Genomic DNA, 27,476 nt, shown 5'->3' with positions numbered 1-27,476 from the left:
ACAAGCACCCAGTCCGCATAACCGACTGAACAGCCCAAGAGCCACATGGACACACGCACGCACACACTACATGGACAACATGTATATACCAAAACAATATCTTTTATTTGTAGTCCATCACCACAGCCCTGGTAGGCTATTCTGCACCAAAGCCAATGGAGAAACACATGACAAGCTTATACAATAGAGAAAAGAGGAAGTCAACTGGATGGTAAGCAGTACGTGTTTACATTTCTTTGTGTCTCGCTCTGGACACCACACCTGCCTTACTAAATTTTTACCAGATCTACCTAACTCTAGTTCTATAATACCTGCCGTGGTGCTCGGCCACTCCTGTCCCATTCTGCTGACCATTGGGGGTTTTATTGCTGTGGGAATGATTATTACCCAGAGTCAACAAGAGAGTCAAAACAAAACAGGAACACAACAGGAACAAGAAGAACACACATAGCACATCTGGGTATTAGCAGTATTATTCACGCTGGCGAAAAAGTTGAGTCCTGAAAGTTTTGGAGCACGAAATCGAACGTCATCCACGGGTTGAAATGGACTAGAGATTACCACTGTGCTGCAAAGCTGCCAGGATCCTCACACTTAATGTGTTGCTCTCAATGGTAAAAATAGAGAAAGAAGACGCTTTCTGCAGACGGTCCATGTTTGTGCTTTTTTAATAATACTATTATCTTAATGAGGTCATAGTTTGGTTTGTTATACACTGGAGTTACAAAGGAAATTAAAATAGACTAAAATTCGAATAGCCCACCAATGGTAAACAGTACAGTATTTTTAGGGGGCATTCCTCCCCCAATGAAAGTTGGGTAAGAGGAGTTGAGAGGTCACTGATAGAATGCCTATACATACAGACACATACATACATACCACACAAACATAGTCTGTCAAGCACGCATACGCACTCTCACACGTATATACTGTACAGAAACAGTCAAAACAATGGAGCGAGAGACAAGATGGAGTTCCACTAAAGTCTTCACAAAGCACAAATTCTTCTTATTCCTTTCTCGTTCCAACCACTTTCGTGACAAATTTGTTTTTTAAATTTGAAAAAAGTAGACATATACTGTAGCATCTCCACGCTGACTTTTAGTTAGGTTGATTCCTCTTTGACAACAAAGTCATCTTTATAGTCAGATAATCAAAAAACACAAGAACAGTTTTGCGAAATTGATGCACAACAATCCCATACATTCTGAAGTTCATGAGTCAAAATTAAATGTTCTTGTGGCAAAAGTACTCCAATCTGGGCCTGTCCGAGTCTCCATTGGAATAGTTCCCACAGGACATGACTGTTTCATATTATACTTTCTTTGAGTCCATCAGAGTTTTCTGAACACGCTCTAAATGCCATGATCTTTACTCCATCCTTGCATTTTGTCCAAGAACATTCTAGATACAAGGTTTCTGTTGGATTAGAACATTCCAGGGCCCGGACTGAATCCCATGTCCATGTCACGTGGCCTCATCTGACCCCCCATCATCATTGTCTGCTGCGGGGGGCCACCCATGCCCTGCAGTGACATCATCATGTTAGGTGATCCACCAGGGCCTGGGTGGGCCATTTGTCTCCCCTGCATCATCCCTCCCGGACCCCCAGGGGACATCATCCGATGCTGGGGGCCCATCATGCCTTGGCCCATGAATCCTGGTGGCCGCATCGAGTTGTGGCCAGGGTTGCCCATCGGCATGTCTTGGGGGCCCATTCCCCCGCCAGGCCCCCCTGGCATTCCCCCCATCCCCTGCATGGGCATTCCCATCCTTGGTGGGCCATCACCCATCATGCCCTGCATGGGGAAGCCAGAGGGGTGTGGTGGTTTCCCCCCAGGGTTGTCTCCTCCACCTCGGGGGAAATAAGACAGAGTCTGGCTGGGTTTCTCTGATGGGATTATCCTGGACAGGTCAAACTCAGGAATGCCGGACGCTCCCGGCCGCATCACCTCATGAAGGTCTGCATCGCTGAATCCACCTTGCATGTTGTTGAACTCTGGCCCTCCAGGAGTATTGGGCTTGCACATACCCCCATCACCCCCTCCCCCGTGAGGCATGTTCCCCATCCGTCCTCCCATAGGTCCACCTTCTCCCTGGAAGCCCATGGGATGGCCAGGGAAACCTTGAGGGCCAGGACCGTTGTGTGGGGAGAAGGGGCCTTGCTGGGAGGGGGACTGGGTGAGGGGGTATCCCTGGCTTCGGTGGGGGTAACCCATGCGTCCCTGGGCCATCATTTGAGGGTTTGCCATACCAGGATCTTGGGGATTTGGTGGTATCATCATGCCATGAGACATCATGCCTGGGCCCATGTTAGGAGCGTTAGGAGAGGGCATCTGTGGAGGCATGCCATGGGAGAGGGGCTGGGATCCCATTGGATTCATACCCAGAGGGCTGAGGGCAGGCATGGGTCCTGCGTTTCCTGGTCCCATCATACGTGGATTGCCTTGGTGGTTCATTGCCATACCTGTATGAACAAAGGATGGTTAATATAAATATGGACCAACTTTGATGGAATTGAAACCACAAGTTAAACATCAACAAAAAGACATTTCCGATATCTCACCATTATTATTCACTGAAGGCAGGTTAGGGGAGCGAGCTGGAGGCGAGTCGTCATCGGAGCTGGCAACGGTCTTTATGGCATCATGGTAGAGTGGAGTAGAGCTGGGCATCGCAAACTTGGACATGCGTGACATCATGATGGAGAGAGGGTTCTGGGATAGTGTTGGCTCAGGGGGTATGGTATACGGACTGCCAGACGGGACGTTGCCTGGGAGGGACATGGAGCCAGATGGAGCCCCTGATGAAGGAGGGGCTGAGGGAGGACCATTACCACCTAGAAGACAACACCACAAGAAAGATATGATGTTACAAGGAGATGATAAAACTTATCTGAGGTTATAAACAATCTGCCACAAAGTGAACAGTCTAATTGCTTCTTAACAATAGTGATACCCATTGCATTGGATTATGGTCCTATGGCCACAAGAGGGAGCCACTGGACCATAACCCACTCAACCCCACCCCTCATACAGATGTGTTAAATCTCAAGTGATGCACATGATCAATGGCCTCCATCCATTTAATTTTCTGTTTTGTATTCTTGAACTGTTTTCAAAAGCATTGATAGTCAGATAGATTTAGTCCAGTATTTTATAACTAATATTAACAACAATCAAGATAAATATCATATTTTTCACTGACAACTGAAAATTAAACACCAACCCATTCAAAAAAAAAATCAAAATAGTAACTGAAATATTGAATAAATAAGCAAAAAACAAAAAAGAGAAAAAAAGCAAAAAACAAAAAAGAGAAAAAACCTGAGAGTGCTGATGGAAAGAGAAGAGGGGAGAGAAGAAAGCTTGTTGTACCTTGCTCCATATTCCCCATCATGTTTGGTGAGGTGATACTGAGGGGAGGCTTGCCACCCTGAGGTGGTACTCCAGGACTCTGCATGGGTGGTTTTGGTGAGGGCGCCCATCCAGGAGAAGGGTTGGGAAGAGAAGGAGACCTCATATGAACAGGAGAGGCACCTGCTGATCCCATCATGGAGTGAGGGGACTTCATTGGTGCTGAAGTTGGAGGAGCTGTTGGGGCATTGGGGCCCGTGGGACCAGTGAGCATGCCAGCCAGCTGGGACGGTGTCTGAGGGGATTTAAGGTTTCCCGAGGGAGAGCCCATCATTGGGGACTGCACTTGCCTCAGAGGTGGGGACTTCAGTGGGTTGACACTGGGAGAGTTCCCCCCTCCTGCTTGGACATTCAGATCTGCTGGTTTGCGGCCCCTCTGACCTTGTGAAGGGCCACCACCAGGGGGGAGGTGATTAATACGGCCATTACCCCCTGTTGGTGTAGATCTGTGCTCTGGACCAAAGGCCTGGTCAGCATGAGGACCCCTCATTCCTCCAGGACCCCCAGGGAAAGGTCTCCCAGCCCCCATAGGAAAGTCTCCTGGCTGTGTCTGCTCAGGGAAGACAGGACCCTGCATGGGCCGGCCTTGTGGACCCATGCTCTCCATTGGAGGTCCTCCCGGTCCTCTCATTCTCATCATCTCATCTGGACTCATATTCATGGAAGGATCTCGTATTTTGGAAGGGTGCATATGAGGTCCCGGCCCTGGACCAGGACCCATGCCAAACTCGGGCCCCATTTCCCTGCCCCCCATTCCCTGGAGCCTAGATGATGGACTCATAGGACCATCGCCAGGCATTCTGGGAAACATACCCATGCCGTTACCAGGTTCCATTCCACCTCTCTGATGCCCCATCATCCTTTGCATGTCCATCATCATCCCAGGAGGGAGGCCCTTCTCTCCAGCCATGCCTTGGTGGAACATTGCTTCTTGAACTGACTGAGGATTTGGGAAACGTTCACCACGACCCCCTGGACCAGCAAACATTCCCCCGGGTCCTCCAGGGAAGCCTCGTGCATCTCCCATCCGTGGGGGCATGTCGTCGGGCCAGCCCATTCCAGGCCTCGGGGGTCCCTCCATTTCAGGGTTCATCATTCCAGAGAAACCCGGCATCCTCTGCATGTGTGGTGGCATACCTCTGGGGCCAGGGCCGGGGCCCATGGCCATGCGTTCCTGATAGTGATCTGGTGGACCACCTGGCCCACCCCACATCTCTCCTGGGCCCATCTGGTAAGGAGGTGGGGGTCCTCGCATCATACCGCGTGGGCCGTGTGGGTGCATCATCATGTCTGGGGGAAGTGGCCGGTGTTGCATTTCTTGTTTCTTCCTCTTCTCCTCATAAAACTCCTGTTGTAACTTCAACCAAGCCACCTGTTCTGGGGTCATCTGATCTCCGTCTCCACAGCCTCCTGGACCCCCCATATGAGGACCCATTTCGTCTTGAGGAAATGGAGGCATGTCCCTGGGACCATGGGGTGGGCCAAACGGTGGACCCTGTGGACGAGGCCCTCCTGGCCCACCTGGTGGTCCAAGGCTCTGTGACTGTGCCATCATAGCCTGTAGGGGGCCCTGCTCAGACCTCCGAGGTGCGCCGTCAGGGCCTCCGTCATGAGGTCCCCCATGGGGCTGTTGGGGACCGGCTGGTGGGGCATCACGGTCATCAGGGAAAAGCATGCGTTGGATATCTCGCAAGGTCTGCAGGGAGCGCTGCCGATGCTCTAACTGTTCCTGGGACAGACCCTCTGTGTTGGCCTCCATGTTCAGCAGCTCCTGGGCCAGCTGCTGCTGTTGTTGCTGCTGCTGAGGTGTCAGACCCGCTCCACCAGATCCTCCACCCTGCCCTCCTTCACCTGCTGTTGGAGGGTTGAGGCCTGCCTCAGGTTGGGTGACAGGGGGTTGGTCAACTGCAGCTGTAGTATTACTGGGACTACTGCCAGGAAGATTTTTGGATTCCATGCCGGCAGCGGATGACCCTTCCTGTGGAAGAACACCCGACTGGCTCCCTTGGTTTGAAGGCTGGGGTGGGGCTGGCTCTGCCATGCCAGGTAAGGACGGCTTGGATCCAGGCTGGTGGCTCTGATCTTGGGCATGGGATGGGGGCTGCTGGGGAGGCTTGGAGTCATTTCGGAGGGCGCTTGCTGCATTGTTCTTTAAAAGAGAGGAACAGAAATAAGATTAATTTGTGACGCTCGTGTGATGACGAGGTATATATGCTTATGTGTGCAATACAAAAAAGCTTGAGTGTGTCCTTACCAGGAGGAGGTGAGCTTTGTCCTTGCTGTTGGAGATGTTTTTCATGTGGAAGGCAATGATATTTTCTGTATGGCCAGTTAGAACTGCATCAGCTGCCCTGAGGACAAGAAGACAGACAGTCAGATATCAGTCATCAGACACAACAAGTGTGTGTGAGTGAGTGAGTGAGTGAGTGAGTGAGTGAGTGAGTGAGTGAGTGAGTGAGTGAGTGAGTGAGTGAGTGAGTGAGTGAGTGAGTGAGTGAGTGAGTACAGTGGGAAAGATGAATGAGTAGTAAATGGGACCATGAAGGTAATCCCAAGGTCAATAGACATGGCAAACTATTGTGCGCGCACACACACACACACATACACACACACACACCTTCCCTGAGCATCATCTTTGATCTCTTATTCCCAAAGGAAAGTGTTAATCTAAGCCAAGTGTGTGCTCCCACTGAGAAACACACATGCTTTGGCAGACATGCAAAATGGATTTAGGCTATAACTGGGAAAGTTGGGGCAAGGAAGAGACATGATGGGAGGCAACTATCTTAGTGGCATACGCACAAACATCCACAACAAACATCAAAGACAACTACAACCACTGATGACAGGGGCGCAGAGTTACACTTCAGGCGACTGACATTGTTAGTAATTCCATTTAAGTTTGACTTGCAACTCCACAAAGGGTTTCTCTGTGGGTGTATGTTTTGCTTAGGTATAAAAAAAATCTACACACCAAGATGATGTATTAATTAGTCTGTCTGAACACATTAGTATTTAAAACTTGTGGCAATAAACAAACTGTAAAAATTAATCATTCAAGATGTGGATATCGAAGCATGGCACAGCTCCACCAGAGCCTCAAAATATACAAATGGTAACTCTCAGCGTCCTTACTTGTTGGCCATCTCCGTGGTGAAGACATAAACAAGTTTTGAGCCTGGTTTCTGACCACTCGCAGGTTCTGTTGTGGATCCCTGGCCTCCCAGTGTATTGTGGGAGGGTGTAGAGGAGCGACTGAGTCCGGCATTGGAGGTAGAATGTGTGACCGAGTCCTGGGGCTTCACATCGCTGGAGTTACAGTCTGCAGGAAAGACAACAGGAAAGAGCATGACTTTAGGACCAGCAGAGGGTTATGGGCAATGGAGTTTTTACTGAGGAGCTGTCATAAGTCAAGTTGATCAGTGGAGCGACCGCTACACATGCTTGGATGCACACGTTAACACACTTACTGAAGAATCCTTTGTCATCTTCGTCACTTTCTCCCCCAGAGCACCAGTCAGCTCCACTATACGGCTGCCTCCTCTCTGCCACACACATCCTCTTCACCCTGCTACTGTCTGTACAGACACACACAGAGCACTCACTGAGCTTGGTCTGAGTGACAGTAAGGGACTACAAAGTATATACTGCAACATGGACACTGTTGCCTTCTCTAACAACTTGTGCTGTATACAAAAATACAAGACTATACATCCAGCCCATTTTTTTTTTAAAAGTGGTACACCATAAAGGGAACACAACTCGAACCAACCAACCACCAGGAACTATCTGAGCTTTTCCTCCAATAATCAGGGCAAGAGCTGTCTCTACAGGAAGTTGTAGGTGTGTAACCACTAAGAAGCAGGAACAAGTGCAACATAAGCACTACAGACATGGCATTGCTTAAGTACTGTAGCTATTCTTTCCATACAGGGCAAAGCATTTCATTCAAAATACTATTAAAAACATTATACAGAAACTAACACACCATGATCAGCCTCTTTTCACCTTTCATTTGAATTATTTTTAAATTAATTAAGAAATTTAAATTCACAATGTCAAAATTCGCACTTGACAGGGACAGCTTCCAACTCCAGCTACCGACTGGAATCAGACAATGTGGCAATAATTAGTCCTTGGCTGGAGTGGTTCTTACCTTTTTCTTCACTGGTGGGTGTGCCGCTCTCTGGCTGTTCGAATGACTCCACTGAGGTGCTTCTCTCCCTTTTGACTTTAACCTTGGAGCTCGGACCAGAGGTCAGACCCTGGCCATTCTTCAGCCCCATGCCCCCTGCCACATTCTGAGCCCCTTTAGTGCCCAGCGTCTTGGGATCACAGGGTGAGGGCTGTGATTGGCTGCCAGTGCTCCCTGGTTTCCCCTGATTGGGCATTTTAGAGTCCATCTGGGCGGCAGTGGAGGGGGACATGACAGGAGGTGATCGTACCATGGCCTCCGTCTTAGGTTTAGGGCTGACAGACAAAGGACAGAGAAGACAATTACTGACGTGTCTAATATATTCACATTGTGCATTAGGAGAACAATTTCATTAAAACAGGGCTAAACGGCTGATATTTTACAAATGAAATTTTAATAACTTCCTCCACTAAAAACTCCCTTAGTTACTCTGCCACGCTTCCAAAATGTTATGTCTTGTCTTCCTTCATATATTTGTGACCTTGTTTCCACTAATGAAACACACACAACAAGGAGGAAATGGGGCATATCAAGCAAAAAGCCTGGGGCTTGAAGTTAGGTTACCCAGTAGTCATGCTCTGGAATTGGGCACAAGCCAGACTAGAAGGGGGGGGGGGGGGCACTTACTCAGGCAGCTGGCTATCCATGAAGTCTGATATCCCCCAGCTCCCCACTATAACTTGTACCCTTGTTACCCAATGTGGTAAGCAGGAGAAGTGGTAGAGGGAAGGCCCGACGGAAAATTATTGTTCTTTTTGCCCTCTTTTTTTTCTATGCAGCCACTAATCACTATATCATTATGACATCTAACAGTTGGCATCAAAGTCTGTGAACACAGGCTCCAGTTACCAGCACTGGGAATTCAACGCACACAGTTAAACCTGAAGGAACAGGCTGCAGAGACACGGACCATCAACAAATCACTGCTGCTTACTAGTTATGAGAGCAGCTCAGTTCAGACAAGCAGGACACATCCAACTGGCAGAGAACTCCCTTACCACACCCTAATCTCTTTCTCTGTGTCTCTCTCTCTCTCTCCCTCCCTAACACACACACACACACACAGAATGGAATAGCATGGAATAAATGCCAACACGTCCAAAAAGCAGAGCCACAACTTAGCACACTGTATGTACGTACACACAGAAACATGGCTAGTAGAGAAAGAAGGCAAAGCCTGAATTTTGGCAGTCCAGACCGCCGTTTCCCGAGGCTCCAGAACCATGAGTCAGCAGGGAAAACTTCCAAGCACAGTGTACTCCCTGACCCTGGAACAGCTCTGGATCGCACATCAAGACCTTTCAGGTAAAATAACGGAGCAGAGACGCTGATCTTAGATCTGCATTACACCCAACCAACTCTTGCTTCCTAAAACAGTCTTGTGAGAAAGTAACGCACTGAGGTTCGTGTCCGTTTGATGACACTGCCAAGATTCAGTTTTACTACTGATCACAGAGGATGTACACACACGGTAACAACTTTCCATGGCTGCCCTCCTACATTAAAAAATATGCATGTTAAGTAAGATACTTCTGCTACCAACCAAACCACTGGCATTATTAATGGTTTCTCACTGTATTTAAATAGATGAAAAAATCCCCCACAGGATTAATATGACAAAAAAAAAATGCTGTATAAGGGCCGTGGTTGGAGTGTTCTGTAAACTTGCTCCTGATCAGCTCTTTCAAATTTCAAAATTCAGCACATTATGCACCTTGCAACTACTAAGATATGAGAGTTTTCACAACATACCAAACACTAGAAAGACGGATGCACTGATGACTCCGTAACCAATCGCATCAGTCACAATATGGCTTAAATTGGCATCTGTACTAGGCTGAACTCAGAAAAGCTTTTTTTTTTTTTTTTAAGTAGCCTCAGTGTTTTTGATATCCAAGTGAGACCTGTTTCACTTCATTCTGCTTTTGAACAAAGCCTTGAGTGTTTATATTTCTCTCTTCCCAACTGATAATAAACACTGGCAGATACTGTTTATTCATTTTTCATCGTTACTTAATTATTTGAAACAGGCTTTGTTTCATACTTGGACAGAAGCTTGTTTCTCCCGATAAAGTCTGTTGATATTCTATTGATGTGAAACGGTGCAATTAAGTGGCTCAGTCATCAGCTGGTAGTAGTACACGAGTTGTAAAGGATGAAAAAAAAAACTTGATTCAGTCTCACTAACAGGTGAGAACAATATGGGAACAATATGTTTAACATAACACAGGTCAGTGAAATTTGACTTCTGCTTGGCGTACTGTTAAAAATGGTGCACTGCTGTTCATAGGCAGTCTGGATTAATTATCCAATTTCAACCAACGTTCAGATCAGTGTTCAACCAATTAGGCGGTTAAAATAACCACACACATATTATCTCATAATCACCATAACGCAGGCACATGTTTTCTCCTCACCTCTGTGTGTTGGTGGACGGGGAGTTCTTTAACCTATTGGAGTGCATTGATGGAGCTCCTAGGACTACGGAACAGGGTGGAGTGATGAGCTGGTGGGGACTGCCGGTGTGCGTGAGCGGCGCTTTTGCGCGCACGTTCCTTGAGCCAGGAACAGGATTCCCAATGTTGGAGAGGTTTCCCCGACCGTCCTTGGCCTCCTCTCGCTCTTTCTTCCCTCGCTCCTTCTTGGTGAAATGTGTCGCTGCTGTACCTGCCGCCGCTGGCCTCTCCTCTTGGACCTCCAACATTCTCTCTATGTCCTTGTCTGTGTGGATGTGGATGTGTGTGTGCGTGTGTGTATGTGTGTGTGTGTGTGTGTGTGTGTGTGTGTGTGTGTGTGTGTGAGAGAAAGTGTGTAAAAACAATAACAATAGTCCAGGAGTTTTCTCTTGTTCAGTGTAGATTTACGAAACTCCCCCAAGGGGGCTTTCAACGGCCCTTGGGCACACTGCAGAGAGAGAAGAGAGAAAAAGGGACAGTTAACAACACTGAAAAAGGAACCACAGTCTGAGCAAACTAAAAGCTACACCCACCCAAAATGTTTTTAGTATCAATCTACCAGTGTAGGCTTGACAGGTGGCACACACAAACTTGACACTTCAATAGAAGACAGCCATTATTTATGTTAATAGCACCACCTGCTTTTCCTGCTACGACCGGTCAAATCATCTACTGAGAAAAAAAACACCCGATACTTTTTCAAATGTTCACGGAAACTTCTCAAAACTCTCTCGTCTCTTAATCTCCATCGGCACTGTTCATCGGTGTGCGTGCGTAGCGTGAGGAAATAGCCAACAGCAAGAACCACATTTTATGTACACAGAAAGGCAACGCTGACAATCTACGTACATCAGCCACCTTGAAAACTTCTACTCAATCTCTGATGGAGCTGAAGCAATAAACTCGCCAATATTAGCCTATTGCGGACATGCGATATCCGTGCATATGTCTGCCAATGAGTAACAAGAATCTACAGCAAAATATTTATATATGAGGTCAGCTAGAAACAGTGCCACCATTACATGCTGGAACATTTTTTACTTTGCTAAATATCTTGATTTTTCTTTGTTAAAAAGTCTTGATTTATGCGATTCTTGTCAAAAATGTTTATTTTACGTGTTTATGCAAAATAATGAGTATTTAACCTCTCACATATCAAAGTTGGTATTGGCTTTGAAACTACAAAGATTGTGCGTCGGGTATCATGTTAACTACACAAATAGCAGGATTAGTTTGTAAGTGTGGCAAACACAGAAGTGTGGTGGTAGAGAGAGAGGGGGGGTGGGTAGTATTGTGGTCCAAACCAACCATCCGCTGTGTGTTTTTGGTAAGTGAGCACAAGAATTGCATGAGAATCGTGTTTGGGGGAGGGAGAGAGAGAGAGAGAGAGAGAGCGGCCCAGTCAGTCAGATTACATTGTCATCCTGAAAATATTTAGGAGCTCTTCCAAAAACACTCAACATTGTAACTGGCTCCAGAGTTCCCCTGGGGAGAGGGAGGTGGAGAGTTTGGAGGGTTGCAGGGGGGGTGGGAGGAGGGGGTGGGCTTGGGTGGAGGGGGTGTCACTTATGTCTCTCGCTGGTCTACGGGAGAAGTGATTTACAACTCTGGGGGCCACAGATCACTACTGCTCACGAGCAGAAGCTGGCTTCCACACATGGAGCCCGTGCATCCACATTACACTGATTGGCCTAACCTTTGAATATAAAAAACACACTCTGTGTCACCAGTGGTGGCTGCAGCGTGCTGATTATTGATTGCTGAACTAGTGATTTGGCTGCACATTCAATTACAACAGAGCTGATCCAGGGAAAAAAAACAAAAAAAACCTTGATTCTAAGTGAAATGACATGTTTTATTTTGCGATACAACTTGCTTCAATATGTAACTTTGGACAGAGAAACTGCAACACACAATGATACGCGAGTATATTCTGCAACACACAGAAGATACCCAAACTATAGATCTGACGTTAAGAGTAAAACAGTTAGGACCGCTACCCTCCTGTCTGTTGTTTCAAGAGTCTGTGTTTTCCCTGAAGTACGGGAAGGAAGACAATGTATGAGGGAGGTCAAGATGAAAGAGCGTTTAACACAGAGATGCAGTCTGATTTTGTTGCTGACTATCATTTGCCCATCAAAGTGAAGCGCTGGCTTGTGTAAGTCACAGTGGGGAAACACCTGCCAGAGAGCAGCTCACAACCAGGAGACTGTGGATGAGAGCATGCAGGGCTTCAAGCTTCTGCCAGAGGGAATAAAAATGGACAGTGTGGGCAAAACTCCTGACAACACACATCTGAGAAGGGTAAGGATGAAGGTGGCATGTACGCATCAGGAACATATTCATGTAGATAGCAACAAAAATATCACTGTAACTAACTGTATAGTAGGGCTGCCCCCGACCAAAGAATTTCTTGGTCGACCGTTATTGTTATTGTTATTGTTGGCGATTAGTCGACTAATCGGTGCGAGTCTCTGACTGCAGCGGGGACTGCTCATGGATTATGGGACTGTTCCATGACACTACTGTGAGACTGACTGCCGGTGAGTGCTTTGGGATTGGGACGGGGCTAATCGTTGAAAACAGCAGTGATACGTGCTTTCACGTCGGAGTCTCCAAACTGTAACATCAGAAAAAGTCGCCTTTGCCAAAAAAAATAAATAAATATGGACCTTTGTTCAAATAAGACCAATAAAGTGTTAACTCATAGGCTACTGACCACGTTTGACCATGTCCAAATGGCCGATCTCAAAGGTGGGAAACCAGGTCAGCTGTCATATTAGAGAGGGCATAGACCCTATCAACTGTTCAAATCAGGAGATGGGTGCATACTTTAGTTAGAAACACACCTTCTGCACTCTACACACCCAACCATGGGCATGATTGTCCATTTTGGAAAGATACAAACATTCTTCAGGTGCAGCCTCCTCCTTTCAGAGATCAGTAAAGCACTAAGCCTGGAGCACAGTGACCCCTTTAGCATGAGGGGGGGTCTATGTGTATTTAAAAAGTTAGTTTTCTGGCCTGCTGTTGACAGGTGTGGATGAGCAGAGGCTCTTTTGTCCTGACAAACCTAAAGATGAACCTTAACCGAGATGAGTGAACAACTGTCTGGAGACGCAGTAGCTTTAGAAAATCTGTTCATCTTGCTGAACTTTCTTTGTTCTATGTCAGAGAACCAGCCTCCGACCTCGTTTTGGCGCCGACTAGCTTGTATTCCCCGAGGAGGTGTTATCTAAACCTAAACCCCAATCATACACAAGCGTGTGTATCGTGTGCACGCACATTGAAACTAACTGCGTGACCTGCCAATCACCTGTTCCCTCCAATCACACGCTAATGAGACACTAATTGGGTACCTTGCTGACATGACTGTCATAAGCAACGCACCGGCGTACATACACACCTTCGAGCGTGCGCGCTGCAGCCAGTCACACACACACAGACACACAACAAAAGCATGGCGGAGGTATTCACAGATATTTCTCTTCCTCTATCTCCAGTAAAGACGCTGAACTGTCTATCACGGCGCACACGAGGAGCTGCAGTGCATGCAAGTTAATGGGAAAACAGTATAATGAGGCTCTGAAATTGAGCTTTTTGCCTGTGATATAAATATGAGGTTCCACATGAAAAGAGGGCAGAAAATAGTTCAATTCAATTAGATTTGGGTTTTTCCGATGCGGGTGGCACTAAAAGGGAGCATTTCATTTCATGCTTATGTAACAGTCATCGTACGCTGGCTGGGTGCAGGGTAGACAGTAGACCCTTCCCAGCTACGTCACCCAAATTCCTCTGAGGGGGAGATGGGAGGATTCATGCCAGTATAGTAATGTACTGGTATACTCCACTGGTAAGGAGTGGGATCAACAAGAAAAGGAACCTTAACCTTCCAGCAAACCTCGTCCATCTGATTAAAATTTTAACACAACACTGCTACAAAGACATTATTTTAAAAAGAAGGGAGGTGGGTTTTTTGGTTTTTTTTTTGAGGGGGGGCACACAAGTGCATACACACACACACACACACACACACACCATCTCTCTCCCCTCATCTCAGCCGTGCTGTTGGCTGTAAAAGGGCCTGCTGATGTTTCAGTCTTATTTATGCAAATCCCATTTTGCAGTTCAGTCACAATGGAGTATTGCTCTCACTTTCTCGCTCTCTAGCTCCCCTACCCGCTCTCCGTCTGCTCGGCCTCCATCTCAAGAATTTCTTTAGCCCATTATTTGTTTAGGGCAATATTAGAAGCATTATTTCCACCCCTCCTTGCAGTCTTCTGCAAGAATATACGAAAAAAAAAAAGAAGAAACCCAGCGCCATCAGCAAAGAAGCGTGTAGTCTGAAGAAGCTGCAGCCAGCTCTCTCAAACAGAAAAAGCTTTTCCATCTCCTTACACAGGGGCCCAATTTATATGCACCTAATATTCATTCAAATCAAATCAACACGTATGAAATTGTAAGTCAGACCTTTGTAAGAGAAACCCAGTGAAAGGATTTTATAATCTGATAGGTCTGAATTTCGCTTTTACTCTCAAATTATTCCACAGATTCTGCTCTGAAACAGAGGTCATTTTTAACATTTGAAATCCTGGGTTGCCTTACAAAAGCAGAGTCAAAAACGATTTCAAAAATTGCTTTCAAAAGACTGGAATGATTTGTATCTCGAGTTGAGCCAAGTAACTTTTCTTGAAAAGAAGCCACAGGTGGTAATTATGGGGTGAATGGCACAATGAAATTCCATACTTAAAAAAAAAAAAAAGCTAAGTTAATGCTTTCACTCTGTCATCAGTGTCGTGAAACAAGGTTTAATAGGACCAAAAGCTGGAAACAACCGTGTGTTTACTGTCTGTTGTGATATGAATTATAAATTTTGCTTGATGAGAGCCTGAGGACCAAAGCCCTGGAAACGAAGTGAGTAAAAATGACTGACAGCGTGTCAGAGTTTTATAAAAATCCCTTTACTAAGAGAGCATAGTCATTAAGTCAGTGGCCTCAGTTATGCACCATCTTCAGCTTAAGGTCAGAAAACATTAGTGACCGGTTGTACTCACACAACACAAAGTCGCGAACATGACTGGTGCGTTTTATTCTTTGAAAATGACCTAAAAAAGCACCAATATATTATCACTAATACACCACGTCCTCAGTCTTAACTAACAAGGGCTAGTTTTAAATATCCAACAACTATTAAACCTCACCCATTAGTGAAAACTTCCATTAGGTCATTATTAATTAATCTGCCAATTATCTCTTCAAATCGATTAAGTGTTGTCTATCAAATGTCAGACAATATTGAGGGGTGATGGAGTCATGCCATATGTTTAATTTGAAACATTCAAAACACCATGAATATTATCTTTATTATCATATATGACAAAGAATCAGAAAACCCTCACATCAGAGAAGCTGGAAAAGGGTTCACTTGGAAAAAATTACGTAATGTAATGATTAATTGTTAAAACAGCCTTTCAATTTTCTGTCGATTAGCTTATTAATTACTTAATCAACTTATCTTTGCAGCTCTAAATTTCAGCAGATAATTAATTACTGAACAGCAAATGTGATCCGGTATGTATTGTGCTGTAGTGAATCAAGTACAAAACCACAGCACTTCCTTGAGAACAACAGGTTTCCTGATATAACTTGTTCCTTCACATACCTGTCTGACTGCTAGTGAAGCAAAGGCTAACTGCAAACAGAGCTCATTCAAGTCTACTTAAAGAAGCAAAACCTCCACCGCCGTCCAATCAAATTATCAGTTCGACGTCCCACAGCGCCGTGACTGAGGAAACATCTGCGCGCTCACCTGCAAAAGGTGACTTCCTGCCAGCGCTAACCCAACACGCCACACCCTGCGTGTAACACTCGAGACTCGCTTGGCACACACAGAATGCGAGGAATGCAGAGTGTCACTAAAGATAGAGCTGTGACGGTGCGGACGTAACATTTGACATAATACATCTACTGTGTCCAGGAAGGATACTCATACAAGTATGACTGAGCTGCTGAAACCAAGCTGCACAAATATTTACAGTGAACATTTAAATCATTCCGCATTCTCCGAACTCTGAACTACTCCCAAAGTACAATGGCAACGACATAGCTCCATCCTTCTCCACCCAGGTCCTCTCTCTTCTTTCCCTCTCACTGACACTGTGACCCTCCGTCTCCACTGTCTCTCCGTCCAGCATTTGGCGACAACAATCGCCGTCCTCGATTAATCCCTTTCCCGTTCGTCTGCAGAAGAAGCCCCTCCATCCCTGGGGAGGCGACATGTGTGTAATGTCACATTTTGTCATATCATATCGTGGTGACAGAAGCCGTGCCATGTCCATCACAATGATGGAAGAGGCAATGAAAACAGGAGGATGGGAGAAGGGGTGTGATACAGATATACCCGTAGGAGGAAGGGGGGCAGGGAGGGTGGGGGGGGGGGTTATTACACAAGTTGATCTCTTCACAGAGAGTATGGGTGGGTGTCTTGTCTCAGACACACACATACACACACACACGCAGCTGACTCACTAGTGACACATCTGCTGGCGTAGGCTGGGCACGGTGCCATGTGTGGCGGCCAGCTCCAGCAGCAGGACTGGCACTCAGCACTCCAGCCTGCTCTGATCTCCGTCTCACACACTTCACCCTGCGCTTCCATCTCCGTCCATCTGCCCCCCGTCTCTGCGTCTCTGGTTAAGTGGGTGTGTCTTGTTTACACACGCGCGCACCACGCACACATATACCTTTCCACTGCAGACAAAGGAGACTGGTTAACTGGTAACAAATCGCCGTTATTACTCTGACACAACGAGCATGGGGTGCAAATTAGGGGAGATCCGGTATCAAATGCTAAGATTTTTTTTGGCCTAAAATCTCATGGTATTTCATGACATTTCACACTCTCCTGATACACTGCCAATAGTGCCAAATACAGTGCAATTATTTCACACCATTTACCTTGGACTGTTAAATATGAAACTAAACATTCACTTAAATACAGACAGTTGGAGTGTGGCCTACGGTAATTTGGATGTTCATGATTAAATTAATTTTTTTTTTTTTTTTTTTAAACACAAGTTAAGGTATGCAAAATGCAGCTGTGACAGATGGCTTAGTTACACTGGGCTCTTCACACTGCCCACACTTCAGCCACTTGAAGTACACAACAAGTAGGTTACAGGTCTCATTCTCCTCTGCTAGTGCAGTGAGGACAAACATCTGCTCAGTGTGTGCCATCTTGAAGCAGTACGATTTCTTCTTTCTCATAAAATCATGCTCTCTATTGTTGAACAGTGGAACTTTGCATCCACAAACAGGCGACCTGTGGCCACTCCTAGATAGACGAGGAGGGGGAAGAAGCAGGTCAACTCAGACACTAATAAGACAGACCAGACCGTAGACCCGAGTTGGGACGGGTCCAATTTATACATAATCCCCCTGATCCGAGTAGGTTCTGTGCAGGACAACGTCTGATACACGAATAGATTCTGGCGAATTTGCCATCAGCTGTGATTATGGGGTGTGTGTCACACTGCAGAGCAAAATGTGTTTTTGATGCACGACAAAACTGAAGCACACAAGCAAATTATATATTGCTACTGTTTTGGATTACGGCTGCCTGTTAATTGGTGGCACATCGTGCTGAACCACCAATTAACTGTTGGTGGTCTCCATTTGGGTCTGTTCAAATGAACCGTAATTCAAATCCAGTCCTAATTATCCTCTGGTCTGCGTCTAAATTGTTTCAGATTCCTGTTGGATTGGGGCTTTGTTTTTGTTTTTTTATATTAATTTACGAACGTAGGTTAAGGCAGGTTCTCCACAGGCCCAAAATATTGAATCTGTGAACAGACCTCATCTGGAACAGTGCTTCTTTGTGGCCAAGCAAAATAAAACTGCTAAAAAGGCAGACGTGCTGTGTTAATTATGTCCACTGTAATAAACGGCAGCTCCAGTGATATTAACAAACACACTCCTAGTGTAAATGCGTACGCCGAGAGCAAATACGCAAAGCTTTTTCCATACAGTGGGTCTCTCTCATTTGTGGATCAAATAACAAACCAAACAGAAACACCATTTGCTTAAGAGAAACTCGGCTGCCCTCTCTGCAGACCCCTTCTTTCCTCCCTTCCCTTGACCGTGCTCTCTGGTCCGTGACTCCCTCCTTCCATCCAGACGGTCGCTCCCACACTCGGGCCACATTCCTCCCTTGCTCATGCTGGGAGGACGTCTCCCTGTGGCCAAAAGCATTGTGGGAAATCCCAACGGCCAGGCCCTACAGAGGCCATGAAGACCACTGAGTAAAAGTGTAAAGGAGACTTGCGTTAGTGGCGTGGTCAAAAGGCTCTTTATGCAAGCCACCGTCTTGCCAATACACTACTCATTTGCCACGAGTAGAAAAAAAACCCAACGCGTGTCACATTCATGTCTTGACACCGAATCTCCTAACAGACAGCACAGAAACACATATGACCGCATTTCAAGTGGCAGTCAACACATCCCACGCTGTGCAAAAACCTCAATTTAGCGCAGTTAGAGCATTATGCAGGACAGGGGTGAGCGAGTGCTTCCCGAAAGAATCTTTTTGTACGTTAAAATCATCAAGCAGCAGAAACAACTGGCTTCTCAACCTGTCAAACCATGTGACACAGCTCAGGCATCTCTACTGACCTGGCATAACAACTGACAAAAATATATTTAACTCAGAGCAGAAGACTCACAGAGTATACAATACATGTGCCGACTCCTCTCTGCTATCAAACAACAAAATTAGCACTCTGGAGAGAATACGAGCCAGATTGTGTCCCTAAATTACCCCAGTTTGCACTGGTGTGTCATTTCCATGGAATTTTAAACACACTGGCTAAGACGTGCCCAATTAAATATACAGGCGGAGAGCAATATACACACATAGTATCGCACATAGAAATACCCACATGCGGCAGTACTTAGCTGCTCTAATAACGTCCAAGCTGCTCTGAAAACTGCGCTACTTCATGGCATCTACTCTTCCCATGAGTTGGAGCTGTTTGGATTTCTGTCTGAGCCTTCTTTAGGTTTCTCAAACCCCACCATTACCCCCATGGCTGATGTGTTGAAAGCGTACAATGTATTGCTCGTGCAACCCCATGTAAAATTATGTTCTGCCAATTATTCCTGATGTTAGAGACATGATGAACTTCCTCCCTAACCTTAACACCTTATCTTTTCAGGAAGGAGGAGGCGATAATGTTGTTACACACCCTGTTGTCATGCCTCAGTATGGCTGTACAGCTCCAGGTAGCTGCTCTCATATGAATTCACACTGTGAATTTGAGGTATATGGTTGTTTTTATCATTACGTTCAAGATGGATACGACAAATGACTCAAGGTGCAAATAAAAAAGCATTGATCTATTTTGTTTATGAGCACAGGCAGCAGCTCAGATTACCATAGCGAAGGGGAAAAACAACAGAGGATGAGGTAACTTGAGTTCAAATCCAAGGTGTGGCACCTTCTTGGACGTCACATTTTTATTTATTTTTTTAATGATGTTACTCTTGATAGGACTAGGGTGGTTTGTAAACCAAAACTATAGTAGGACAGCAAGTAACATGCTTGTACATCCATTAGCACCTAATAGCAGAACGGAAGGAACCTGTTGAATAACCTCTCCGATATACACATGTGCTTGTGTGCTCTTTTTTTAACACTAGTCTGTCAACACATCTATTCTTGTCATTCATCCATCCACAACAAAACACAATAAAACTAATAGAACCCCTGAACAACAAACTATCGCTTGCATCTAAATTTAAGTCAATATTAACACAGACAATAACACGGACAATAGTAAATTCAGGTGACGTTTGTATGTGGTTTCATTCATTATCAACGCACTACAAATATGTGAAAATAAAAATTTGCTTGTCTATTTATAATGGTATGACTAACAAAGGGAGTGCCTGCCCATCCTGGAATAAAGTGTTCAGTTTTTTAATGACACTGGGCCGTTAATGCAGTCATGCAAAAGACCTGCTCACAAGGGTGCAAACTGAAACTGAAACCATATCTGAGTGAATCACACCTCCATTCACATTTCATCTTAATGCCCTCTAATTAAAAGAATAAAAGATTACATTGAACAGGTAGTGTAGGAACAAACAAGCCACCAGCTAATGATTATTTTCATTATTGATTCATCTGCTGTTATTTTTCCGTAATCAATCATTTGGTCAGTAGATTGCCAGAAATATGTTGAGAAGCTTATTACACTTTCCTGAGGGAGGGTGACATCTTCAAATGTCTCTTTTATTAGACTTGTATTACAAAGCATGAAGATATTTAGTTTAGCATCACAGAAGACAAAGAAAAGCAGTGCATCTTCAATGAGCTTTTGTTTCCCCTCTTCAATACTCTTGATTCATATCCTCGTCTACATCTTGATGCTACTGTAGTAATGTAAATTTCCCCCTGTGGGAGTCCATTTTATCTTAAACTGGGAAGGTTATGGCATTTTTGCTCAAAACTGACTTAAGTGATTAACGCTTTATCAAGACTGACTAATTGATTAGCAGACAACGAATCATTTCAGCACCAATAAACAATACTTAGCTCTGTGAAGCTTTTCTAATTTTCTCACAAACGGCTGTGAAAGATGACAGAAGACGTTCTACAAAGCACTGACACATACGCACCATCACTAATCAGAAGCTCAACTGAAGAACATAAAGGCTTTAACATACCAGAAGCTTCCTCTCATTTACACTGACATTTGAGTCAAAGAACTCTTGATAGTGACAATTTGACACAGTTGGTTGATGCTTATCACCGGCTCATAAAATTAGCAGACTGATTTCAAATTAAAAAACCAAAGCTCTTTGAATTATGTCACATGCACCAAGTTATATGGTAAACTGAAGTGGAGAATATCAGGAATCTCATTTTCTTCCCGCTGGAAAAAAAAAAAAAATCACGTGGTTAAAATAAATCAATAAACATTAAAAATAAATGTTTAAATTCCGAGCCACAATGAGGTGGACAGATATGGATTATCCCTGAGTGCCTCTACCACTCAGTGCTTTAGTTTTGGCTTACGCCTGTGAAAACCTTTAAAACTTTAAGAGTGTGTTACTATCTTTAAACGCCGGCGAGTTATCATTGCGTCATGGTGCTGTGTGTGTTAACTAAACTACGCTAACTAATATCAGCTAGCTCGGCTGCACTGCGGCCTGGCTGGCTGGCGGCTTTCAGCAAAAAATAGTCGAGGTGACTGCAGGTCACGGCGGCCCCCAGGTTCCACCTGAGAGCAGCTCTGTTTGCGAGGACCCCTCCCCTCGGAGCAGGAGGAGCAGCCCGTCTGTGCCATAACTGTCAATCACAGCCAAGAAACATGAAAGCAGATTGATAGGTACATTCTGACTCAGCCAGACACATCCCTGAGGATCCTGTGTGGGCAACAATCCCACCACAGATCAACACATATGAGACCAAGACCTCCTACACTAAAAAGATATGAAATGCAGCTATTAGAAGAACATATTCATGTGTACAGCTCAAACTGTCTGGGAAGGCACAATAGGCTGCAGAGACTTACTACTCAGAGCTGGTCCTGGGAGATTCATTTTTCTAATGATGTCCTCCTATCTTTATTTTGTCTTTAATACGTTTCTAAGCGATGGTCATAAGAATCAACAAAGAAATTGATCAAACGAACAATAAACTGAACACAACCATTGTTCTATACTTACTGAAAATCTCTTTGGCATTAATTACTTTAACATGAGTAATAGGCAATTGTTAACAGTAATGGTTGACTCCGGTCATCTATTTTAAGCACTTAACACTTGTTTTGATTTTTAATATCTGGTGGGCTCCTTAAACAAAAGAGCCTTATTCACTAATCGTTGTTGAACCATTATCTATCTACGTCTTATATTTTGGTGTATTATTATCTCCCATTTCATTTGATTGTGGTGTTAACTTTCTTTTGCCATGTGTAAATATGTGTAAATCACCTTGTAGTGTGGTCAGTATTAAATGTGGATCAGTCACACATCAGTCACCATCAGCACCAATACTGATCCAACACATCAGCTCATTTCACTTCTGATTTTAAATGACGGGGACGACGTGACAGCTGGCCATTAAGACTTGCTAGAGGGGAAAATGTACAATATTTGCAGGTATCAATGAATCAATAGCCACACATCTAGTGTCTCATTTCTTACAGCTTATCAACTTTAATATTTCCTATAATTTTTTTGTCTTACACCAATAGATTTTCATGTTCTGTAGAGACATTAGACAGACTGTAGCCGACATACTTTTGTAAATAAATGTATGTCACGATTTTACATACAGTAATTCAGGAAAGTTTAAGTATATTTATTCAGCTGAAGATCTCAATACTGATATAATTGGATGACGGCTACTTTGTACAACAGAAATAATCCATTATCACTTGTATTTCCAAACAAGTCTTACAGACCTACGACGGCAGATCGGAGGGTGGGGGGGGGGGGTTAAACACGTTAAAAACAAAGTAGTATTTTTCTGCTCCCTGGGGATTGTTAAATAATTATTGTACTTTGGGGGCTTGACTATTGTGAGAGTCATTCGGGGGACAAACTAATTTCCTTAATTAATTGTGAATTGATGTCTTAATCACTATACAAGGTAAATGGAAAATTAGTCAGTTCATGCGCAAATTGTTACAAAAATGATCAAAATTAGCCTACAGAGTGAAAAATAAACATTTCAAGCAACAGAAGAAAAATAATCTACTGTATGTGTGGGGAGGGAAGCCCCCTGCCACCCACTGAACAGACGATGAGGTAGACCGCCCCTCCAACGCATCCCTCCATGTCACACACAACACAAGCCTTGAGAGTTTTAATTAGAAAACCCATGAAGCAAACAAATGCACGGAAACATGAGAGGCCAATACACAGAGGGGAAAATAAATCCTTTGCCGCTTTACATCAATATCCATTTCCCTGCATCCTTCACCTCACTGTGGTTTTTGGTTAACACGCTTCGGATTAGATAGCAGATAAATAAACAGTGTGCACTGCGTTCTCAGGAAGAGCGCCCTGACCGTGTTGTGTCCTCAGCATGTGCAGATCAGAGAACGAGACCAATCGCTGCACCGATAGTCCAGAGCAGCAGCGCCGCTCTGAGAGTCCTTTCCCTGAAGCCGATTTCCTTGAGCATCAAGAGCAGTCGTACTGGGTCACAGCTCTACAATTCAAGGCCTCTCTCATCAAAATGCAGCTATCAACGTAGACACCTCTACAGATAAATGTCAAAGAGATAGTGACCGATGATACAGGAAGAGCCTGTGCTTGACTTGACACCGTAGCATCATAGCAGTGTTAAGTTATCAACTTATAGCACCAGTGTCTCTTTGAGAGCAAGAAACAAGTGTTCACTGCCACGCTTGATATTGTAACAAATTGTGAAACTGTATGAAATGCTTGTGAGGAAATCTGGAAAATATAGGTGTCCCATTCTTCATGTTTGGAGTATCTAAAAAAACAAATACTTGACTGCTAGGCAATTTCTGTTTGCAAATCACTCCTTTGTTCACTCATTCACCACTCCCAAGAATGCAGAAACTCAGTAAGTTCACTCTAGAGTGAGTGGTTTTTAAAAAAGAACAACAAAAGAATCAGGATTTGGGAAACGTACAAGTCTCTGAGAGTTTTCCATCATATGTAGCAGGAATAAGACTGTTAACTTTGGGAATTTTAAGGGCGCTATGGAGGCGCATAAATTTCACGCAGACATGTCAAAAAACGTCAAAAACAAATACAGTAGTAACAAAGGAGACCGCCTATTGGTTCATACACTATGCTACATGGTTAGCGTTTCTACATATTTACAAAGAAGAAAAAGCAATTAAAGAAATAACAATGACCTAACTGTATCTACGTGCAAGTGTGCGTTGGACGTGTGCATGAAACAAACTGGGTGATAAAGTGTGGAATCAAAAAGAAGAAAGAAAGAGGAGGAAGCGTTGAGCTGGGTTACCTCAGAAGCCCCCCTGCCCTTTCAGCAGGGCCTCATATGGAGAACCAGGCCTCAGGTCCCCTGGGCACTGATGTCTGCTCTCCACTCGACTCCTCCCAGTCAGCCACGGAGGCTGTGCAGGAACCTGGCCCACTCGCGACACTCTACCTACAGCCACAAGTCATTCACACCTGGACAAGAGAGAGAGAACTTTGCTTACTGGGTGAAACAAACACGCAAACAGGCAAGAAAAAGCACTCAGTCGCTCGTGTTGACAAGACAAACATGTAGCACACAACACACAACCAGTGTAAAGCTCGGGTCATTAGGGGCTACAGTCACAGCGTATAATCGCCTTTTTAAACCCAGATACTCCTTCACACTTCAGTTATCAACCAATGTGCTCATAAGGGACTACAAGACAACATATGATACTCTGTCAAGGGCTTCCTTGTTTCTTTGCATCCTGGAGGACGTCCCCCATTCTCTAATTATTAACTGTGGCCACTAGAAAGTGACTTTCTGTTTTTTAGGAAAATCACCAATGCAAAAGGAGATAAGGCGCAAATAGTGAGCATAGAAAAAAAAAGATAAATATGAAACTGCCTCAAGACGATGCAACAGATGCACATTCATGGCAGACAGCAGTGTTGCCTAGCAATTGAAGAGATCAGAGTCCTGTAACAGGAAGGTCTGCAGTTCAATCTCAGCAACTGGCATGTATGCCTTCGAAACTGTCCTTGGATGAGAATGTGAACCCCTACCTACTAACTCATAAGTCGCTCCCAGTAGCAGAATCAGCTAAAATGAGTAAAAAAGGAAAAACTGAAACCAAGCACAAAAGCTGGCTGAGATTTTCCTCTTTAAAAATTATGATTAAAGACAACATCACGTAACATCCAGCTAATGCAACGCTGTGGGCCTTACACTCAGTTATTATAAATCTGAGCAGTCTTTGCAAAAATGTTGAATGAAGTAAAAATAAATTATTCAGGGCCCTTGCTAAATAAAGTCACAAAAGGACAACAAGATTTTACTTATTAGGGGAGTGAATTCATAAAAAGTCCCAGGTATCAGATGTCTTTTACTTCACAAAATTTCTCCACCACAAGACCTGTGGATTTTTATTTCACTCTCAATTCAAGTTATACACGACTGCTTCAACTAAAAAGACTGAACACATTCTTTGCCATGTTTAGCTTCTCTGGTCCTGCCAAGGTAACACAGCACAATGCCACACAAGTTTCTTACAAACGGGCCTACTCGAGGAAGTCGTCCTAAAATAGACATTTACAAAGCTAAAAGTCTGCAAATAAAAAAAAGGTAAAGCAACTCAACAACTACACAGACTAGACTCGCCCCCCCTTAAATCTCAGCGCCTCACTGGACAACTCTTGGCGGACAAAGTAATTCCATGGCGCTTGAAACTCCAGGAACTTTTTTTTTTCTTTTTCCTAAAAGAAGTTGTTCCTGTTTCGCCAGAGAGCTGGGGGGGGAAGGGAGGACTTCAGCACTTGCATTCATGGAGCCTCGGCCAGCGCAAACAAAGTCTTCCCCGAAGAGGGAGGCACTGGACGGCGGCTGAGAGAGCGAGAACAACGACGTCGGTCACAAGCACACAACAACAAAAAAACACACACACACTCACGCATACACACACAGAGAGAAATGAGATTCATTTTCGGGCTTTGTGTGTTAATAAAACAATTCAGGCCCTCCTTAGGCAAACGTTCATTTTCAAGTTCTGCTCGCTCCGTTAACAATGTAACAATTAAATCGCTCGGCATATGATAGGGCTGGCCGACACAATCAGCAGCCGAGGCCTATAATCTCGCTACGCGTTTATGTATCATATCAAGCACATTTTTTAATAAAGGAGATACAATACCAACGGTGTGGTACTCCCGAAGAATGCAAAACATGCACGCTGCATTGTATCCTTTTTTCATTTTCACGAAGCACGGGCGGTCCTCCAGTATAATGGGGTAAAAACCAATATTTCTCCGCGGGTTTTACACCATGCCGAAAACATCGTGAATAATCCGCTTTTGTTGCGCTGGGAAGAAAAAAAATATCGGCGTTTACGGTTGAAAGGGTGCTCGCTTCGCTGTCTGCCAGGCCAGACACGACGTGGGTTTTGCTAGCCAGCCTTCGGGGACAGAGGCAGAGAAGAACGGATACCGGAGTGAGATGTCCCCGGGAGGAGGACCCGCGTGTGCCCGTTGCCAGGAGGCGAGCTGTGGTACCGACACTTTCCACCTGGATTTGAAAAAAAGGAGCCACTCACCTGAAATGTTAGCTTAATTTCCGTTTTCCTCCAACGACGGATATATACCGCACACCTATCAAATCACAACATTATCACGGTAACATTATAAAATAGAAATGTGTCTCCCCCCCTTTCGCCCGAGCTTTCCAGTGGTCCTACTCCATTACATCCCAGTTAAGATTTCCTGTCGTATTCCCCCCCCTCCCTTTCTGCGCGATGGTTTAGCCCGAATTCTAAGTAGCAATTCTAGGTCAGGTCTGTGTGCCAGTGAGAACGTTACTGTCGGACAACCGACCCGAGAGACACCGCTGTCCTCCTCCGTGTCACACGGTAAACACAGAATATTATATAAAAAACACATCTCAGCCGTGCTTCAAAATCCACCCACCTTTATTTTGGTGACAGCGAACTTACCCGCGTGAAAGAACGTGGGAGTAGTAGCTACAGCATCAAACTTGTGCAAGTTCTCACAGGAGAAGCTAGCTACATCGGCACCTGCCACGGATGGACCACCGAACCGACCTACCAGGCACAGGCCTGTTGCCCAGGGGTCTGAGGGGGTCATTGGGGCCCCCGGGCCACGGCGTCTGTGAGAAGTGAGTGTTGACATTTCATGAATGACAGTCACAGAGCTTACTACAACACTGAATCGTCTTAAAAGGATTCAAAACAGTCTATAAGAGGTGCAACAACCACAAAGGCGCACAGTAAAACTCCCACAAAAGGAAAATGCCTACAAACACACACACAAAATTATGAAAAGGGGCCACAACAGTCAAGATAGATGCAAAAACAACAACAAAACAAAACAAAAACGAATTCATGCATGCAGTTAGACCACAGAGGAGCTAAAACCTAGACTTTAGACATTTTATTGTCCCTCTAGGGAAATTCTTTTTCACCTATTGACAATACCACTAATGTTTTTTTAAAGCAGGATAACATACAGTGTTCAACTACCAAAACAAAACAACACAAAGAGACACAAAAAAACTACATATAAGACACAGACCAACTACACAGACAAAACAACTACACAGACACAAAACAACTACATAGAGACACAGAACAACTAGCCCACACAGAGACACAAACAACTACAGAGGGACTCACAGCGACTACATAGAGACACAAAATATAGAGACTG

The 27,476-nt window shown here is 44.8% G+C and overlaps 1 protein-coding gene across 3 annotated transcripts; it reads right to left on the bottom strand.

Moving 5' to 3' along the window:
* Window positions 1-84: 84 nt before the first annotated feature.
* bcl9 (BCL9 transcription coactivator) lies at window positions 85-26,649 on the bottom strand. 3 transcript variants are annotated; one of them, XM_085765344.1, is made up of 10 exons: window positions 26,348-26,649; window positions 24,082-24,251; window positions 10,029-10,515; window positions 7,573-7,886; window positions 6,887-6,994; window positions 6,552-6,738; window positions 5,671-5,767; window positions 3,378-5,565; window positions 2,567-2,839; window positions 85-2,467 (listed from the first exon to the last, which is right to left on the bottom strand). In XM_085765344.1, exons 3-10 carry the CDS (start codon window positions 10,313-10,315, stop codon window positions 1,428-1,430), a joined length of 4,494 nt encoding a protein of 1,497 aa, XP_085621470.1. In that variant the 5' UTR covers window positions 10,316-10,515; window positions 24,082-24,251; window positions 26,348-26,649; the 3' UTR covers window positions 85-1,427. The 3 variants fall into 3 exon arrangements, with proteins under 3 accessions (XP_085621470.1, XP_085621471.1, XP_085621469.1); XM_085765345.1 differs by lacking the exon at window positions 26,348-26,649 and adding an exon at window positions 25,953-26,321; XM_085765343.1 differs by lacking the exon at window positions 26,348-26,649 and adding an exon at window positions 25,949-26,304.
* Between the last annotated feature and the right edge of the window lie 827 nt (window positions 26,650-27,476).

Source organism: Trachurus japonicus, chromosome 21, assembly GCF_045865225.1.
Source record: "Trachurus japonicus isolate A0001 chromosome 21, Traja_1.0".
Taxonomy (NCBI): Eukaryota; Metazoa; Chordata; class Actinopteri; order Carangiformes; family Carangidae; genus Trachurus; species Trachurus japonicus.
This window is presented reverse-complemented; position numbering and strand designations above follow the sequence as displayed.

Bases quoted from the DNA above. Each gene is read 5' to 3' on its own strand.
- bcl9 (XM_085765344.1), bottom strand. From the start codon at position 10,315: ATGTTGGAGGTCCAAGAGGAGAGGCCAGCGGCGGCAGGTACAGCAGCG. The intron at 6,739-6,886 runs GTAAGTGTGTTA...TCTTTCCTGCAG, and splicing joins AGATGACAAAGGATTCTTCA to ACTGTAACTCCAGCGATGTG. The intron at 2,840-3,377 runs GTACAACAAGCT...GTTGTCTTCTAG, and splicing joins GATGGGGAATATGGAGCAAG to GTGGTAATGGTCCTCCCTCA.